This window comes from Aquarana catesbeiana, linkage group LG01 (assembly GCF_042186555.1).
Source record: "Aquarana catesbeiana isolate 2022-GZ linkage group LG01, ASM4218655v1, whole genome shotgun sequence".
NCBI classification, from domain to species: domain Eukaryota; kingdom Metazoa; phylum Chordata; class Amphibia; order Anura; family Ranidae; genus Aquarana; species Aquarana catesbeiana.
Genome location: NC_133324.1, coordinates 529967948 through 529986302, shown reverse-complemented (window position 1 = coordinate 529986302; position 18355 = coordinate 529967948). Strand labels below are relative to the sequence as shown.

General features: G+C 45.1%; 1 protein-coding gene across 1 annotated transcript in view; it reads left to right on the top strand.

The window, feature by feature from the left end:
* GIPC3 (GIPC PDZ domain containing family member 3) overlaps positions 1–18355 on the top strand; it is a 1176710-nt gene that overhangs the window by 992122 nt on the left and 166233 nt on the right. The window contains exon 5 of the mRNA XM_073612321.1: positions 17740–17821. Coding sequence (XP_073468422.1) covers positions 17740–17821 — 82 coding nt within the window. The remainder of the gene's footprint in view (positions 1–17739; positions 17822–18355) is intronic.

Sequence of the window (18355 nt, the reverse complement as noted above, 5' to 3'; positions counted from 1 at the left end):
GAAAGGCTGTTACTCAGCCTCAGGCTGATTTCCCATGAGGCTCCAATGGACTTTTCGTCTGCTTCCTCGGGCTCCACTAAACGTCCTCCTCCAGGCAGCCCGGTATCCCCACTCTGGATGAAGGGCCCTTCCAAGAAGAGCAAGGATGGGAAACCACCCTAAGGATGGCCTGACTCATCTCTTTCCTCCAGTCTCTTTAGAGACATTTTTGGGCCAGTTCTACCCCCAAGTTGATGGAGCAGGTGCTCCAATACCTTCTCACGTCCTATGAACAGGGTAAACCCCACATCTAAATTCCCATCGAGTCTCGCTGTTTTCTACCCCATTTTCTATACCTGCAAATTATCTCGATGAAGAAGAACTGAAACATTCACTTACCTCTCTTTTCTTCAACCTACCTCCTGCAAGAACCAGCTAAATTAGCTGGCAACCATCCCAGAGGAAGAAGACATCTACAGAGAATATACTCCTATATGAAGACCACGGTTCCTCTAACATAAAGATCAGATTATAGGACTAGAATTCCAGGGTTAATTATGCTAGGCCATTCCTTAATTCAGTTAGTAACCTCGGTTTGTCTGTAATACTCATATATCTTCCCCACTTTCAGAAGGAGGTCAAGTTCCCTAGGCCATTAAGGCCTCCCTCATTTCCAGGGGACCCCCAGGAATTCTCCCCCACACAGTCAGTTAGGGGGCGGGGGGACTTCTGAGGATGAGAAGGGGGCGGGATTCTCAGGTTCTTAAGTATAGGTTCCTACCTGGGTTGAATATTGTTTCAGGCGTTGAGAGCCCGTAAGTTGGGCTGTCACTACAGTTATTCGGTTTACTATTACTATGTGTTTATTTTATGGTTCAAATTTGACATACCAAGGGTCCGGGGTGGACCCCTTGTGCCTCCACTCGATTCCAAAGAACCGTTGGTGTCCTTTGGTGTCGGAACTTCAGACGCCCCATTGGGCGGTCGGAAGTAGTTTACTGGGGCTATAGCGGATTCTGATTCGCATAACCCCAAGGGTATCTTCATGGTACCCATGTCTTTGTTTTTGTCTTTAATGTTCAGTATGTCTCTTATCTTCTTCTTCCCCATCTCATCCCTTTTCTTTCTTCTAGCCATCCCGGGGGGGGTTCCCTCCATGCCCCAGAATCGATCCTGGGACTACTCCGCACAACCTGGCCTAAATTCAATATCAGAAGACTCCCAAGGGTAAGTGACTGCGTGATTACTAGCTTCTATCCCCTCTGCTCCTATGGCTGACCTGAACGTGAAGGGTATTGACCTCAAGATAGGTTCCCATAATGTCCAGGGCCTAAACTCTCCTAGGAAAAGGAGACTAGCTATGGATCATTATAAATCACTGAGAATTGATGTGATGCTACATGCACACTTTCCAATATTTTATTTAGCGAATGCCCCTAATAAGACGAAAGGGGTGGCTATTCTCTTCTCTAAAAATTGCAAATTTTCACACCTCTCTGACTTCAGGGATCCAGAGGGCAGATTCATCTTGGTGAAAGGTACCCTGGAAGGCGTTTTATATTCTTTCGTCTCATACTACGCCCCTAACAAGGGCCAAGCGTCGTTCTTCCAGGACCTGTTCTCAACCTTGAATCCGCTCCTGGAAGGCAAAGTTATCATGGGAGGGGACTCAAATGTCGCATTTGATCAGGGTCTAGACAAAACCAAGCCCCCTAAAGACCAACTCACACGCCCCACAAAACTTAGCACGAGGATCGCCAAAATGGTCCACTCACAGGGCCTGGTAGATGCATGGAGGGAAATGAACCCCAACAAAAGGGACTACACGCACTTTTCCGCTCCCCACCAGTCATATGCTAGAATTGATCACATCCTCACCCAGACAGCCCTCATTCCCTTGTCAACTAAGGCAGCAATACTAGATACAGCATGGTCTGATCATTCATTGGTTATCCTTACCCTGAGAAATGTTCTGTCTGGGCGAGGAGGTTTCTTTTGGCGACTAAACGAATCCCTATTAGCTGACCCTAGCCTCGTTCAGGAAATAGCTAAATCTATCAAAGAATATTTCATTTTAAATGATGTGGAGAACATCTCTCCCGAAACCCTGTGGGCAGCCCACAAGGCAACTATCCGAGGAGTTATAATTAGATTAGCGTCCAAATTTAAGAAGGAGCGATTGATCGACATTCAAAGACTCGAAAAATCCTTCCTCCAACTAAAAGCGGAACATAAAAAACACCCGTCCAGGACCCTTTTAAGTAAACTTGACGCCACCAGACTTGAGCTGAATCTCGCTTTAACGGCTAAGGCAGAGAAAAATCTTAGATGGTGTGGAGCCAAATTTTACTGCCACAAGGATAGATTCGGCTCAATGTTGGCATCTAAACTCTCACCTAAATTTCGTTCTCTCTCCTTCCCCAAATTGAGGATAGCAGGTAAACCTCCAACAGCAAATCCGATCAGTATTATGTCTGCTTTCCACGATTTTTATGCTTCTCTCTACAACCCACCCCAACCAGAGAAAGGCCCCTTAGTTAAAGAATTCCTATCGAATTTACAACTTCCCTCACTCTCCAGAGAATGTAGAGACTTAATGGAAGCTCCCATCACGGAGGCTGAAATTAGGGAGGTAATTAAAGGTCTTAAACCCGGCTCTGCCCCAGGGCCAGATGGCCTCTCAGTCCCCTACTATAAGGAATATAGCGCCATCCTAGCCCCGTATCTGGCGAAGTTCTTCAATTCCAAAAAGACAGGAACCCCCCTGGAAACCCAACTAAACACAGCATTCATCTCAGTGATCCCCAAACCCAACAAAAACCATGAGGAAGTTGAGAACTACAGGTCCATTTCTTTAATTAACAATGACCTCAAAATACTCACCAAAATTCTAGCCAATCGCCTGTCCTCATTCATCAATCTCTATGTACACAAGGATCAGGTTGGTTTTATACCCGGTAGGCAAGGACCCGACCAAATTAGGAGAGCAATAGATATTGTATCCATACTACAATCTAACTGGGAAGGGGGGCCGAAACAAGAAGGCATGATCCTCTCGCTGGATCTCCACAAAGCTTTCGACTCGATCGAATGGCCCTATCTCTTCTCCATACTGGAGAAGTGGGGTTTTGGACCCAACTTTTTAGGGACCCTAAAATCACTATACTCCTCCCCTCAAGCGGTGATTCGCTTACAGGGTCAATACCCTAAACCCCTAACCATTGCAAGAGGCACTAGGCAGGGATGCCCACTCTCCCCCCTAATTTTTGCTATTGCGATCGAAACGTTAGCAATAGCAATAAGAGCAGATCCCAACATCCAAGGGGTTGCCTGTGGTGACCAGGTCCACAAATGTGGGTTGTTTGCGGACGATATGCTCCTCTTTATCACATCCCCAACCACCTCCCTTCCAAACCTTTGCAAGCTCCTGAAAGAGTTCTCGAAGGTTTCTGGACTGAAGGTCAATTATGCCAAATCTTCAGCCATGAACATCTCCCTTAACCCATCTTTACTGGCATCCCTGCAGAGTACCTTTGAATTCAAATGGAGTGACTCATACATTGATTATTTGGGGATAAGGCTCACAGCTAAAACAGAATTCCTTTATGCAACCAACTTCCCTCACACATACCGCAAACTAGAGGCAGACTTATCCAAATGGGCTAAGGGGGGTTTATCCTGGTTGGGGAGGATTCATGCAGTCAAGATGAATTTGCTCCCCAGAATCCTCTACCTCTTTAGAGCCATTCCAATCAACATCAATAAAGAGCACTTGAAATCGTTCCAAAGGAAAATAGTAAAATTCATTTGGGGAGGGAAGGGGTACAGACTTCAACAGAGCACATTATACTTAAATAGACCACAAGGGGGATTGGGCCTTCCGAAGCTACTTTGGTACTACCAATCAGCCAGGCTAGCCCAGATTTCGACGGTATACGCGAAGGCGGAGAGACCGGATTGGATACAGATTGAGAGACAGGCAGTTCCTGCTTTCACTATCGATTTTCTTATGTGGGTCCCCCCCAAAAAACGGCCCCCCATTTTATCCCCTATCCTCTCGCAATCCTTTCAATTATGGGACTCTCTAAGAAACCTTCAAACCATAACTTCCTTCAAACACCCACTGGCTCATATCTTCAATAACCCCGACTTTCCCCCGGGAACTGACATTAAAGCATTCCGATGGTGGTTGAACAAGGGGATGTACCGGATTGGACACTACTTCACATCAATGGGGCCTATAACCAGGGCCTTCTGTGTGAGTCAGCTGGAGATGCCTAGCTCTGAGAACTTTCGGTTCCAGCAGATCAGAAACTTCCTCACTCATTTGGGAAAAGACAAATCTTCAAACCACTCATTCACCCCTTACGAATTATGGTGCGGTCAGTCTACAGAGCAGAGGGGTGGAATCTCCATCATCTACCAGTCACTCTCTAATCAAACCGCCAAGACTCCATACATGTTAGCTTGGGAGTCAGACTTATCCTTGGAGTGGGACCTAGAGAAGTGGAGGGTCACTTTTAATAGGGCATACAAGAGCATTCTGAATATTTCACTGGTGGAGTCCAGCGTAAAGGTCATCACAAGATGGTACCTTCCACCGGAGAGACTAGCTAAAATGTTCCCCTCCTCGGACCCCAGGTGCTTTAGGGGTTGTCTACTTAGGGGCTCTTTGGCCCAAATCTTTTGGGAATGTCCACGTCTGAGGCCTTTTTGGAGTAGGATTTTTCACACGATTAAGAAAGTCACTGGAGTTCAGATCCCGAGAACCCCCGCCTTAGCGCTTTTAAACGATCACTTACCTAAGACTCCCAAACTGGCCCGTAAATTGATACACTTCATTTTGCTGGGAGCTAAGCTAACTATATCCAAGGCATGGAAACAACCCAAGGTGTCCTTCAAAGCGGCTATCCGCAAAATTTCCTGGATCATGGCCCAAGAGAAGCTTGCTAGTACCCTGAACAAAACCAAAGAGAAATTTGAAGCTATTTGGGAACCATGGGCTAGTTTCATGGGCATTTCCTTGATCCCAGGGGTTCAACCTTGAAGCATCAGGCTGTCTCGGGGTCTGGTGGGACTCCTCCCGTGGATTGGCTTTTGATTACTTTCTTCTCTCTCTCTCCCCCCCCATTCTCACTTCTCCTCCTTTTTTCCTTTCCTCTATTTTGTTTTTTAGCAGGTTGATTTATTAAGACGATGTTTTACCTGTTTTAATTTAAACCATTACAGGGACCCCTGGGAGCCTCGCTCCCAAGGGAAGCATACGAAGTAGGTCCTTATTTCCTGGTTCGTTAACAAGAGACCTTTAGCATTAACTAAGGGGGTGCTAGGGGCAAGTTGGAGAGTTCCGCTCAGGCACAGTGTGTTCCCAGCAGGGGTGCAGACGGTCTCTCCTCCTTCCCCCTCTCCCAACCATTCCTTGTCTATGGGTTTGTTGATTTAAGTGAACGAATTTTGACCCATAAAGGTATAAATGCAAGGTCACAGACCGTTATTATTATTAGTATCTTCTGTCGTTAGATTGACTTGTAACCCCTAAGGGGTTCGAATTTCTCTGCTTTGCACTCCCTCATTTAAAGCTAATGCTTTGTATGTTTTTTTTTCTTGAAAACTCAATAAAATATTTTGAAAATAAATTACCGGCTGGCCAGAGCCCGAAGAGTGGTGGAGAACACATTTGGCATCCTGGCCAGCCGGTTCCGCCTATTTCTGACACCTATCCATATGGCGGAGTATAAACTGAATCATATTATACTGGCGTGCTGTATTCTCCATAACTTTTTAAGGAAACATTCGGCCAACTATGCTGGCTCAGTTGGGCCTGAGGCCGGAGTGATACCTGAAACACTGACGGCGCTTGAAAGCGGCCGTCCTGGCTTGCCCTCCCTGAGTGCCCGTGATGTCCGGTTACGATACCTGGAGTTCTTTGCGGGTAGGGGGGCCATCAATATGCCTTCAAATTTGTGAAGCCTTTTTCCAATAAAAAAAAAAAAAAGAATTTCTTTGTGGACATTTACTGCTTGTGTTTGTTTTAGCTGACCCTGACAGCAATGTGTGGAGTCCTGAAAATGGCGTGATTGTGTAACCTTATACAAAGCACTGTTGGCTGTTATTTACTAAAGGCGTATACACTTTTTATACTACAAGTGCTCTTGAAACTGCAATGAAAATGCTCTTGTAGTGCAAAGAGGATTTGCCCTTAGGAAATAACCACCATTTTTTACGAAAACAGCAATTACATCACCACAAAATTGTTGTAGCGTTGAGACAATAATCCACACATTCTTGATTAACAAACTTTTTAATACCTGCACAATCACATGTGATTTAGAAACGGTTTTTAGAACAAACCAACATGTTTGTTGTATAACAATTTTTGGGGTGGCATTATCAAAAATAGAAATGTCCATTTACGATAAAACAGGCCTGTGTAAAACCAACAAGAAAGACAAAAAACTTGAACTTACAAAGTTCACATATGGTAAAACCTGAAGGCAATATCAGACATGAGTATTTAGGAACTGTGTTTGATATTGCGTTCAGATGGGGTCAAATCACCCCTTGAAAAGCCAAATTTGGAAGATGCACACCAATTTACAAATGTCAACATGTGCTAGCTGCCACGGGGGATCAAGGGACATGTTTTGGGGGAGCAAGCCCTTCCTCACCGCTACTTTAATATTGAGGAAGGGGTTGCACCCCCAAAACGCGTCTATTGATCTCCCGTGATGGCAGATAGCACATGTTGGCACACTGTGTGCATCCTCCAAATTTGGCTTTTCTAAACATTGCAAAAATATTTTAAACATTGTACCACACAAAAACAAAAGTGATTTTGTGGGGTCTTAAATTTGCCCCAAAACATCAATGATGTTATTATTTTTTTGAATCACATCATTGATTTTTGTCTTGATGTTCTCCAATTCTAAATTACACCCCATGATCTCCCCGATCAGGATCTGGGCACTTTCTGATGTGAAAGGATCTCGATCCCTAACAACACGATCACCTAAAAAGAGAGAAAAACAGGTATCAAAAATCTGCCAGCATCCATCTCTTACCTGAGCCTGTGGTCGCAGACACTCACCTGTTGTGGTGCCAATTTCAACCACATCTTCTTCCTCCTCCTGCTCCACTTGGGTTGGGGGTATTTCACCTTCTTCCACAGGTGGGGGGTCTCTGGTCTCCTCGGATGAGGGGTGTCCTCCGAGTCTTTTCTCCCCTAGGTAAAACAAAAATGGTATAATTAGCACACAGTGATTTTATGGCAGAACTATAAATAGGAAACATTGCTTGGAAGTGGGGTACAATTGTCAATTTTAGAAGAGTTCCAAGATGTCGCTTTTTTATTGTCCTTTGTCAACCTGCAATACTTTACCTGTTTAGTACAAGCTTCACAGATGGAGACCCCCCTATAGTATACACTGGAGCACCTGTGTGCCCCCCCTAATAAAAATGGTGTTGTGTCCCACACTAGTGCTCCAGCGTCCAGATGTGAAAACAGCTGCTCAGTGTCCTCTCCTTACACAGAATCTAGTTTGCATTTCATTCTAGTAACAAACCCATCTACACAAGCAAATATTTTGCATCCAAGTAGGCCCTAAAAAATCTAGGAAAATGCATATGGCCTAAACAATGGTGTTTTAGAGGGCAAAAAAAAAATGTTTGATACGAACGAATAATGGGCCCATGAACATTAAAATTGACATTTTAAACTGTACAATTAAGAAAAGCATATGGAACAGCACGAACGTAATAAAGACAAAAAGAATAGGAACACAGCACAACTACTTACTTTTTTGCAGCACTCTCCGGATCTTTCAGTACTGCTCGGGCTCTCTTAATTTTAGGTCCGACCACCGCTTCCTGAGCTGATCTTTCGACCGTCGTACCCCGAAATTCCTGTGCAGACTTTTGACCACTTTCGCCATGATCTTGGCCTTTCTGACATTGGGGTTGGGGTAAGGCCCATACTTCCCGTCATAGTCGGCCCTCTTTAGGATGTCCACCATCTCCAACATCTCCCCAAAGGACATATTTGTGGCCTTAAATCTTCTCCTTCTGGATCGGGACGTGTCTGGATCCGGGCTTTCCTCCTCCTCCTCATTGCTATAATTAGCACGCACCTGCTCTGACTCCGCCATGTGCTCTTCACCCACTGCGCCGAACGAAAAGGGGCGGGGAATAGACTAGAAAGAACATCAGGGGCTGGCGGAGTTACACGCATGCGCAGTGTGTATAAAGCGTAACACGCGTGCATAGTACGTACGATCTGTGAGCGGACGAAGGAGCATTGGACGCGCCGATCATAAGAACGAAGGTAAAAGACAAACTTGTGCCTATACTGCTTCTAGATTGAGACCTATATTGTAACAAGATTAGGAGAGTTTGGTCTGACATTAGGCTTTGTCTTGTGTTGTGTCTTGCAGTGAACATGGATATCTTATTAAAAGATAATGACTTCATGTCACTATTCATTAATATGTTAAGGGAGCTGCCATGTCTGTGGGAGATCAACAACCCACATTACAAGAACCAAACAAAGAGGAAGGCAGCACTGGATAAATTGTGTGAAATTGTGAAGCAGGTGATCCCCACGGCAGACATCACATTTTTGAAGATCTTAATTGGTGGCCTGAGGAGCACATATGTAAGGGAGCGCCAGAAAGTCCAGGATTCGCAGAGATCCGGAGCAGCAGATGACATCTATGTCCCCAGGATGTGATACTATGACAGGCTGCATTTTCTGGCAGGCCAGACTGAACCCAGGTCATCCTTCTCCAGTTTTCCTTCCACGCTTCCTTCCCCTCCAGCTGAGGCTTCTGACGCCCAACCTGGGCCTTCCAGGCAACAACATGTGGAGGAGCCCAGCTTGAGCCAGGTATAGCATTACTCTAAATATTTCTGCTTGTCCAATCAATGATGTTAACTAGATGTTAGTTTGGAGTACTAATTTAGGATTGTGATTGATGAATCAAAAACTAAAACCATGTCCCTTTTTCATAGACAGGGAAGTCTCAGCCAGGAGGTGGCTGGGCCAAGCCGCCTGCCTGATATGCCGGTCCCTCCCCAACACCTGGAAAGAGAAAGTGGCAGGAGGAGGAGTGCCCTAGAGGAGGCTGCCATAGGTCTCTTTTGGAAGGCTACAGAGGTCCTGGGAGCACCACACACCATGGAGGAGGACATTGCTGCCATCATTGCCTCTAAAATGCAGAGGATGGAGGAGGGACAACAACTCATGTGTGAGTCGCTCATATTGGAGGCTCTTAATAAAGGTATGAGGGGCCAAATTACATCTCAGACACACCTTTGCGAACTCACAGATGGTCCTCCTCCTCCTCCTGCAGGTCCTCCTCCTCCTTCTCCTCCAGGTCCTCCCAGTCCTCCTCCTCCTCCAGGTCCTACTCCTCCTCCTGCCACATCTCCAACAGCACAGCCACAGCCCGGAAGGAACATGGAAGGAAGACCAGAAAGTGGGGACCCTGGATCCAGTCTGGTCGGCCAAAAGATGCAGCCTCTTGTGGTACCACAGCCTGGGGACACAGATGTCATCTGCTGCTTTCCGGATCTCTGCAACTTCTGGACCAGACTGCCCTCCTTTACATATGGACTCCTCAGGCCACCAATTTTGATGTTCAAGAATTGATGTCTGCCGTGGGGGTCCAAGGCTTCGCTAATTTCAGCTGTTTCTCCAGTGTTGCCTCCCTCTTTGTTTGGTTCTGAGCCCTAATAAAGGAATTTTGGTTTAAATTATACTTGCCTATGTGTGTTTAACTTCAAAAAGGACAGTTTGTTTGTGAGGATTCACCTACATTTCAAAAATACAATGTGAAAATAACAAGGGACACCAACAACAAACAATCTCCTTGAGATTAAATAATAAAAGATATCAATGGTGTTGTGGTAACTTGACACACAAAACACACACAAAAATAGTCTGGAGTAAACTAAAAACAACATTAAACAAAGATCAGCCTTGGAAAAAATACAAACATAAAATCTAAAACAAAAATGGCTTAAAATCCAAAAAAGAGAAGTGTGTGTGAATACGAGCAGCAAAACTACTTAATTCTTCTCACATTATAAAGAAGAAGAGAGTGCGTTGTATTAAACCATTTTTTACATTGCAGCGTGACGAAAGTGCTGTATCCATTGCGAATGCTAAGTTTACCAGAACGAGCTGTTCCGTGTCGGAATTTCTTCTGAGCATGCGTGGCACTTTGTGCGTCGGAACAGGCCACACACGGTCTGAATTGACGTGATCGGATTTTGTTGTCGGAAAATTTTATCTCCTGCTCTCCAACTTTGTGTGTTGGAAAATCCGATGGAAAATGTCCGATGGAGCCCACACACGGTCGGAATTTCCGACAACACGCTTCGATCGGACATTTTCCATCGGAAAATCCGACCGTGTGTACGGGGCATTACAGTGCACAGAATTGCCGGCAGAAAAGAATGATATCTGAAGGTATCATTCATACCTCCCCATCGAAAGTCAAGGATGTCATATGACGTACTGCAGGCGGGAAGTGGTTTTAAAGTGTGTCTCTTGTAGAAAGGCTATCTGGGGTTTGCATTTCTTTAGTTCGTATAGAATCTTACTTCTCTTTTCGGGTGTATTTCACTATTATGAGAGATAATGTTGGGGGATTTTCCCAGCCCTGAGTATGCCAGTATTTGTTGTATGAAGTAGATTAGTCAGAAGAATATAGGGGGAGGGAAGAGAGATAGTGGGGGAGGGATAGGGTGGGGAATAGAGAGGGTAAAATTAAGCAGAGAGAGGTAAAGTGGGAATAGTATAAAAGAGAGGCGAGGAGAATTTTAGTTTTATTCACTTCACTTGATGTTCCTCAGGGACCTACAGTGAAGTATAGTACGTTAGAAATGATTTAAATGTGTCTTAAATGATAAGCTTTTGTGTAACGACACCCCAAGTATGAAAGGGATTAAAGTTGCTTAGGACATTCCATACTCAAACACAAAGGCAGCTACCGAACACTCCAATCAGCCGAATAAGGAACCCATACAAATAATTCTCCCCCAAATATGAGACAAGGCTCTGTCTTGAGGTTGAAGCAGGAATGAATCTTTATTCAAAAACATGTTATACAGATCCAACTTCAAAACACCCCCCCCCCACCCTTGGAAAACAGGGCGGGTTAAACTGTCCAATGACAATGGACACACAGGTCAAATGTGTGTAACGTCTCATCAGTACACAGTCTTATCAGCAGGGAGAGCTGCTGGAGGAATCCCCCCTCCCTCTATAGAGATACACATCCTGTGATCCAAGGCAGACAGACACAATAGAACATTGGAATACAGCCCCACCCCAAACTAGCACAGCAAATAGTACAAAACACAATGGGACAGCACACATTATATACAGATATATACAGCATTGAGTGCGATTAGTACAGATCAGACTGGATTTCTCATTCACCTCACAAAGAGTATTGTTCCCTTAAAATCCAGGGCCCATAATCACAAGGCAAGAGGCTGGCATTCAGTCCCCTCCAAAAGCATCTGTCCCGGCTAGGTCTGTCACATTTTGGTTCTATTGGGGGGTGAGTGGAAGATGTGTGTGGGGTGTATACTGTTTTGTATATAGAGCCAGTTTGTGCTGACCAAAAGGTATTTTATAGTGGTATATGCTTAATGTTCTCCATGGTAACCGGGTTCGTGTGGCAAACCATATTATTTAGGGGCAGTTGTAAAGACACTATGAAGAAATCTCCAGCCGGAGACATCAATGGTGGTGTTTTGGAATGTCCTCTTCCTCGAAAAGAAAAAAAAAAGGTGTAAATTCAGTGTGACAATGTTCATATCTTACAAGAAATAATCTGTTGAAAGACATTTAGATAATCGTCTTGTTTTGGTTCATTCAGTAAATTAACCTAAGAAAAGTCCGTAGACTCAAAAAATTGACCATATCTTGTCAAAACTCAGGATATTTACCAACAGGGTACCTTGAATGCGTCTTTCATACTGAAGAATATCGAAACTGAAGAAGATGCTGAAACAGTGGTATCTTGACTGACATTTTTTTGCTTGAGATAAGAAGCTGCTTAGAACATGTAAAGAAGTGGGTAATATACATAAACATAGTCATTGTGCAAACTGTTTTTTCTTTTTTTTTTTTCCCCACCCTTTGGGGTAGTTGTGAAGATGAGTTATGAGGATAGCTCCAGCCGGAGATGTCCATTGGGTTTTTTGATATGCCCACTTCTTCGACACATGCAGCTAAATATAAAGTGTGAATTCACACAAGCTAATGCCGCGTACACACGAGCGGACTTTGCGGCATACTTGGTCCGACGTTCTTCCCGCCGGACTGTCCGGCGGACTACCGCCGGACTTTCTGAATGGACGGACTTGCCTACACACGACCGGTGTCTGGAAGGACGACTATCTCTTAAAATAAGGGCTAGATTTATTTACAATAGGGATATAAATACATCAAAGTTATTGATAAGCAAATAGCGTAAAACAATGTGGAGGGAGATGGACAAAGGAAAAGAAGTGGGGTCTCTCTGCTATCGCACACACATCCTCACTGAATCTTTCACACACACCAAGGCCTCTTGGCCAGCATTGAGACAAGCCCTCTGATGTGTCTCAGCCAATTAAGTCTTTGATTCTCTGTGTCATGATATCTGGAGCCAAAAGGTCACAGGCTCAGAGTGGAGCTTCTTTTGAGCAGGATTATCATCCAAGATGTCCATGTGCTCTCTTCCACTCCAGGAGGCATGCTGTCATTCTGGCCAGGGTTGGGCAGGAAACACCCCAAGAGATCATGCTATTCAAAGTGCTAATACACTAATGCATTATTTCAGTCTTTTTTTATTTCAGCGGACTTGTGCAATCTTCCCTACTACATAGCCCATTGAAATTTGCTTCCAGAAAAGACACGGTTCAGTTCATAGCCAACCTGCATTTATATCAATTTTGTCAAATGTTACACCGTGGACATGGGGTGTTAAGTGGGTAAGATATCTGTACCGTGGAGATCTCATCTTGAATTGTAACAATCATAATGTGAAGTTATTGGTGATCTCCTGGGCAGTGAGTGAGTTAGTGGGTGGAGGCAGGGGAGGATGAAGTAGAGAGTTAAAGGTAGAGGAGAGGTAGAGGAGAGTTTATGGGGACTGAATGAGAAGTTGTCAACGAGAGTGATAAAGTAGGTCTGCTTGGCAGTGTGGAGGCAGGAATTGTATTTTTGGAAGGCAGGATTACCAATCCAATAAGAACGCAGCCAGGTTTTTTGAGACTTCTGGTTTGCCAGGGCTGTAGGTGTCAGGGCCTGATTCTGTGTGTGGTGAGAGGTGGAGGACAGGGATCTATTGTAGACAGAAATGTCTAGATTGGGGCAGGACAAGGGTGAGATTTTGTCAAAGAGGTGGTTAGTAGCAGAATGGAGAAAGAAGAGTTAAAGTGGTGAAGGTTTATACAGGTAATTGTTGGGTGGCTGGAGGGAGTGAGTAAAACTAATAAGGTGGTGATCAGAGAGAAAAAAAGGATTGCTGGAGTGGATTCACTACACGTTGGTATTTCATAGAAATCTCAGGACTGCCCTGTGGAATTTGGGACAATTGGCACAGAGACCGAAGGACTTGGGAGAAGACAAAGACCACAGGACTGAGCAGAGAGGACACAGAGACCACATGACTGAGGGGCACAGAGACCACAGGACCGGGGAGGGTGACAAAAACCTTAGGTCTGATGGGTACAGATTCAATCAACACAGACCATTCAGCCCCCATTCTTCACACATTCACTGTGTCCTCAGAGTAGATGAAGTAGACAGCAAAACAAGTGGTGCATTGTGACTGCAGTTGGAGCCCAGCTTCTGAATGACAATGAATGATCAATCAGAATCTGCGCACAGGCTTAGTCTTCACCATCAAATGCTCTACCATCTGCCAGAACATTGCAGGGGAGTAAAGAACTTCCAAAGAGCTTCCTGGGCTTCAGCATAGAACGGGATCCCACTACAGCCCCTAGTTGCCCGCCCCCTGCAGCACACAGTATGACCAGTTACAGGATGATAGCTTTGAGCTTTTGCCAATAGTCATGAAGCAAAGCAGGCAGGTCCAATCAGCAAAGGATTTCACACATAGCAGAGAATGCCAGGCTTCATGACTCTGCCTGCATTTGCGGACCATGGGATTACCTTCGGTTTTCAGGATTGCCCTGCAGGATCCAGGGTGGTTGGTAGTTATGCATTTACACTGCTCAGGTAGCTAGGGCTAACAGGCAAAATGTGTTTGGATGATGAGTGAACTAGGTGAGGGGGTGGAATAAAAAAATGAGTTGATGGATGAAAAAAAATCAAGGTGAGAGCTATACACTGAGTTGTAGCCTCTTGCTGACCGATTATGGGCCCTGGATTTTAAGGGAACAATACTCTTTTCCAGGTGAATGAGAAATCCAGTCTGATCTGTACTAATCGGACTCAAACTTGTATATATGTATATATTGTATTTGTTGTGAACTCTTTGCTGTGATCAATTAGGGTGTGGCTGTATTCCAATGTTCTATTGTGTCTGTCTGCTCTGGATATTATGGGATGTTTCTCTCTATGGAGGGAGGGGAGATACCTCCAGCAGCCCCTGCTAAGACTGTTTACTGAGGAGAAGTTTGAACACACCTGACCTGTGTGTCTATTGCCATTGGACAGTCTAACCTGCCCTGTTTTCCAAGGGTGGGGGGAAAGAGTCTCTGAGTTATTTTATCTGTTGTGTCCATGTGTGATAATACATTAGTTTGTTGTTTGCCACTCCAAGACTGGAGTTGTCTGGTGACTGGGTGGGCTAAAGGGTCTTGGATAGTGCTGGTTCTGGACAAAGGAAGCATTTACGGTGGACAGAGATCTGTTTGAGGACAGGGGTTCGTCACAACTGGTTGGCAGCAGCGGGATTGTGCATCCTGGCTGTGAAGACGTCCAAACCTCCACCTGGATCCAAGATCGGAAGAGCAGACTTCGGTCACCCCAGCGGAGATATGGATCTGGCATCAGGGTTCCCGGGGCTGCTGCTGATTGTCCTTTCAGCAATTCCCAGGACTGTGTCTGTGGATGAATACCTGGAGCTCAGGCAGAAGATTTGGGTAAGACACTGGATTAGAGCCCTCCAGGTTGCTGGAATGCAACAGGGCAAGTGCTTTCCAACCCCAGAGCAGCAGGCCAGTGAACAACGGGAGTTACCGATGCAATTCCTGGGAGAGCTGCCCCAGGAGCAATGGGTGACTGAGTTAGACAGGCTGGTCCAGCAGGAAATACAGCTGGACAATCGGTATCAGGCTCTGCAATGGCATGCAGAGCAGGGATATTTAGGTGAGAGAACAGAATGCTCTCCAGAGGGATTAGACTTTGGTGGCCCTGGATTGCTGTGGGAGAGCCTTTCAGATTGTTTCGTGTATGGCGATGAAGGGGAACCTACCCTTGAAGACCTGCGAGAATACCGAGAGGCTATGCTCAGTCTTGCAGGGGTCTCAGGCTTAAACCTGACCTAGACTATTTGCTAAGGAAGGAACAGCATCTGGAAAGGGCATACAGGAAACTGCTAGAATACATTCAGCAGCATGCTAGAGAATCGGCAGTGGAAACTCCTGAGATTGCCGTCTCCAAAGCTGAAGTGCTGACAGCAGGGCAGAGCTCTGCTAACCTCTGCCCAACACCAACAGCAGCTTCAGCCTCCCGGAGAGAAGAGGCAGTTGGCCTTTCTCCCACAATACTGACAGAGACATGGGATTTTCTGCCAGCAACATCTGTGACGTCACCAGAAACTTCTGCAGCTGAAGTGCTGACAACTGGGCAGAGGGTCCAAGACCTCTGCCCTACACTTGCGGCAGTTCCGGAGGCCCAAGGTGAGAAGGTGACGGTCACTCCCCAACAGTTAGCCGGAGTGGATGATGTGGGGTCCTCAGCTGAAGTGCTAACAGGGCAGAATGCTACTGGCCCCTACACACAACTGCAGCTTGAGCTGATATCGGTGGATGGGACTGCGGTCTACACTCACAGCAACTCAGCAGAAGGGCTGGCAACTGGGCCGAGTGCTGCTGGCCTCTGCCCTCAACTAACAGAAGAGGGAGTTCCTGTTGTAGTGGATGGGACTTCAGTCTCCACTGACACAACACCAGAAAATGGTGCGGCACTGAGACAGGAGGCTGTCAGCCTTGCTTTGCAAGCACTGGGGGATTTTCACCTACCAAAAGTGGATGGGACTTTGGTCTCCACTTGTATACCCCAGGGATGCTGGGCAGTCGGCCCAGATCCCCAACAGCATGATGGAGTAAGCTCAGTCACCCTGTCTTTTCTCCAGCGGCTGAAAGGACTTCAGGGAGAAGGGCCAGTCCAGGCCTTTCCCCAGCGGCGGGCATGTTCTCTGAGAGAGGCAGAGGTTGGCTGGGTGAGTAATGCTATGTTTGGGACAATTTGTTTGGGGTACTGTGTGGATACCGGCATTAGAGCACTGGAACTATGGACTAACTTCGGAGTCAACCCGTCTGGGGTCTCCTCCTGTGTTAGTCTCCTGCCGAAAGGGGAGATGTGTGACAGACCTAGCCAGGACAGGGGCTTTTGGAGAGGACTGAATGCAAGCCTCTTGCCGACCGATTATGGGCCCTGGATTTTAAGGGAACAATACTCTTTGCGAGGTGAATGAGAAATCCAGTCAGATTTGTACTAATTGGACTCAATCTTGTATACATGTCTATATTGTATATTGTCTCATTTTGTTGTGGACTTTTTGCTGTGATCAGTTAGGGTGTGGCTGTATTCCAATGTTCTATTGTGTCTGTCTGCTCTGGATATTATGGGGTGTTTCTCTCTATGGAGGGAGGGGGGATTCCTCCAGCAGCCCCCTGCTAAGACTGTTGACTGAGGAGAAGTTTGAACACACCTGACCTGTGTGTCTATTGTCATTGGACAGTCTAACCTGTCCTGTTTTCCAAGGGTAGGGGGAAAGAGTCTCTGAGTTATTTTATCTGTTGTGTCCATGTGATAATAAATGAGTTTGTTGTTTGCCACTTCAAGACTGGTGTTGTCTGGTGGCTGAGTGGGCTAAAGGGTCTTGGATAGTGCTGGTTCTGGACAGAGGAAGCATTTACGGCGGACAGAGACCTGTTTGAGGACAGGGGTTCGTCACAGTTAACACCTGAACGTAACAGATGAAGGATGCAAAATTGTCCATATTTTGCACTGTCCCCCCCCCCCCACCATACACCAGATTGTGGTCATCCTCATATTATAGTTAAAAAACTTGGGTTTTACAAGTCCAAAGTTACAGATTACTTTATTGATGATTATATAATGTTTTTGTATACTACATAGTCACTATTATATTTATGTTACTATGTAACTATGTAACACTGGGTTGTAAGTGATACAAGTAGGCGGCTGGTTGGTTAACACCTGAACGTAACAGATGAAGGATGCAAAATTGTCCATATTTTGCACTGCCCCCCCACCATACACCAGATTGTGGTCATCCTCATATTATAGTTAAATAACTTGGGTTTTGCAAGTCCAAAGTCACAGATTACTTTATTGATGATTATATAATGTAATTTTATACTACATAGTCACTATTATATTTATGTGCCCCGAATTTTCAGAAGTTCATTCATACCATTCATTTACCAAATAGTAAAAAGTCAAAGTTAAAAGAAAATGCTGATAATAGTCATTAGTTATTTACAACAGGTTTTATGTCACTCTACAAACAATTCATCAATTCTTTTTTTTTTTCCCTTCTACAGCCAAGTGAAAGGGAAGAAGAAGCTTCACGTAAAGTAGATGATTTGCTGGAAAGTTACATGGGAATCCGGGATGTGGAATTAGGTAAGAGATGTATTACAATCACATTATATAGTGTTTCTGTTAATGCTAAATGTATCATTTATTGATTTAATCAGATAATGATTTAAAGCAGTGGTTATCAACCCTGTCCTCAGGGCCCACTAACAGGTCAGGTTTTATGTATTACCTTGGGGAGATGCAGACTAGAATACTGCAATCACTGAGCAGCAAATGATATCACCTCTGATGTATTTTAGTTATCTTGCAAACCTGGCCTGTTAGTGGGTCCTGAGGACAGGGTTGATGACCACTGATTTAAAGTATAAAATCACTATTGCCTTGCCAAATTAACAGAGATATTCAAAGCCTGTTTAAGGTACATGTCCAGATAGGTGATATCTAAAGTTGGGAGTGAAAATCTCATCATCATCTCATAAGATAATATTAATGCAAGTTCTGGGTTATACTGTAGATGAGATGCAAATGTATTTTCTTGTAGGATCTTTGTAGGGTCTTATGAAGATTGAAAATAAATGATAAAGGGCTGCAGATTGGACTCTGTTTTTTTATATACAA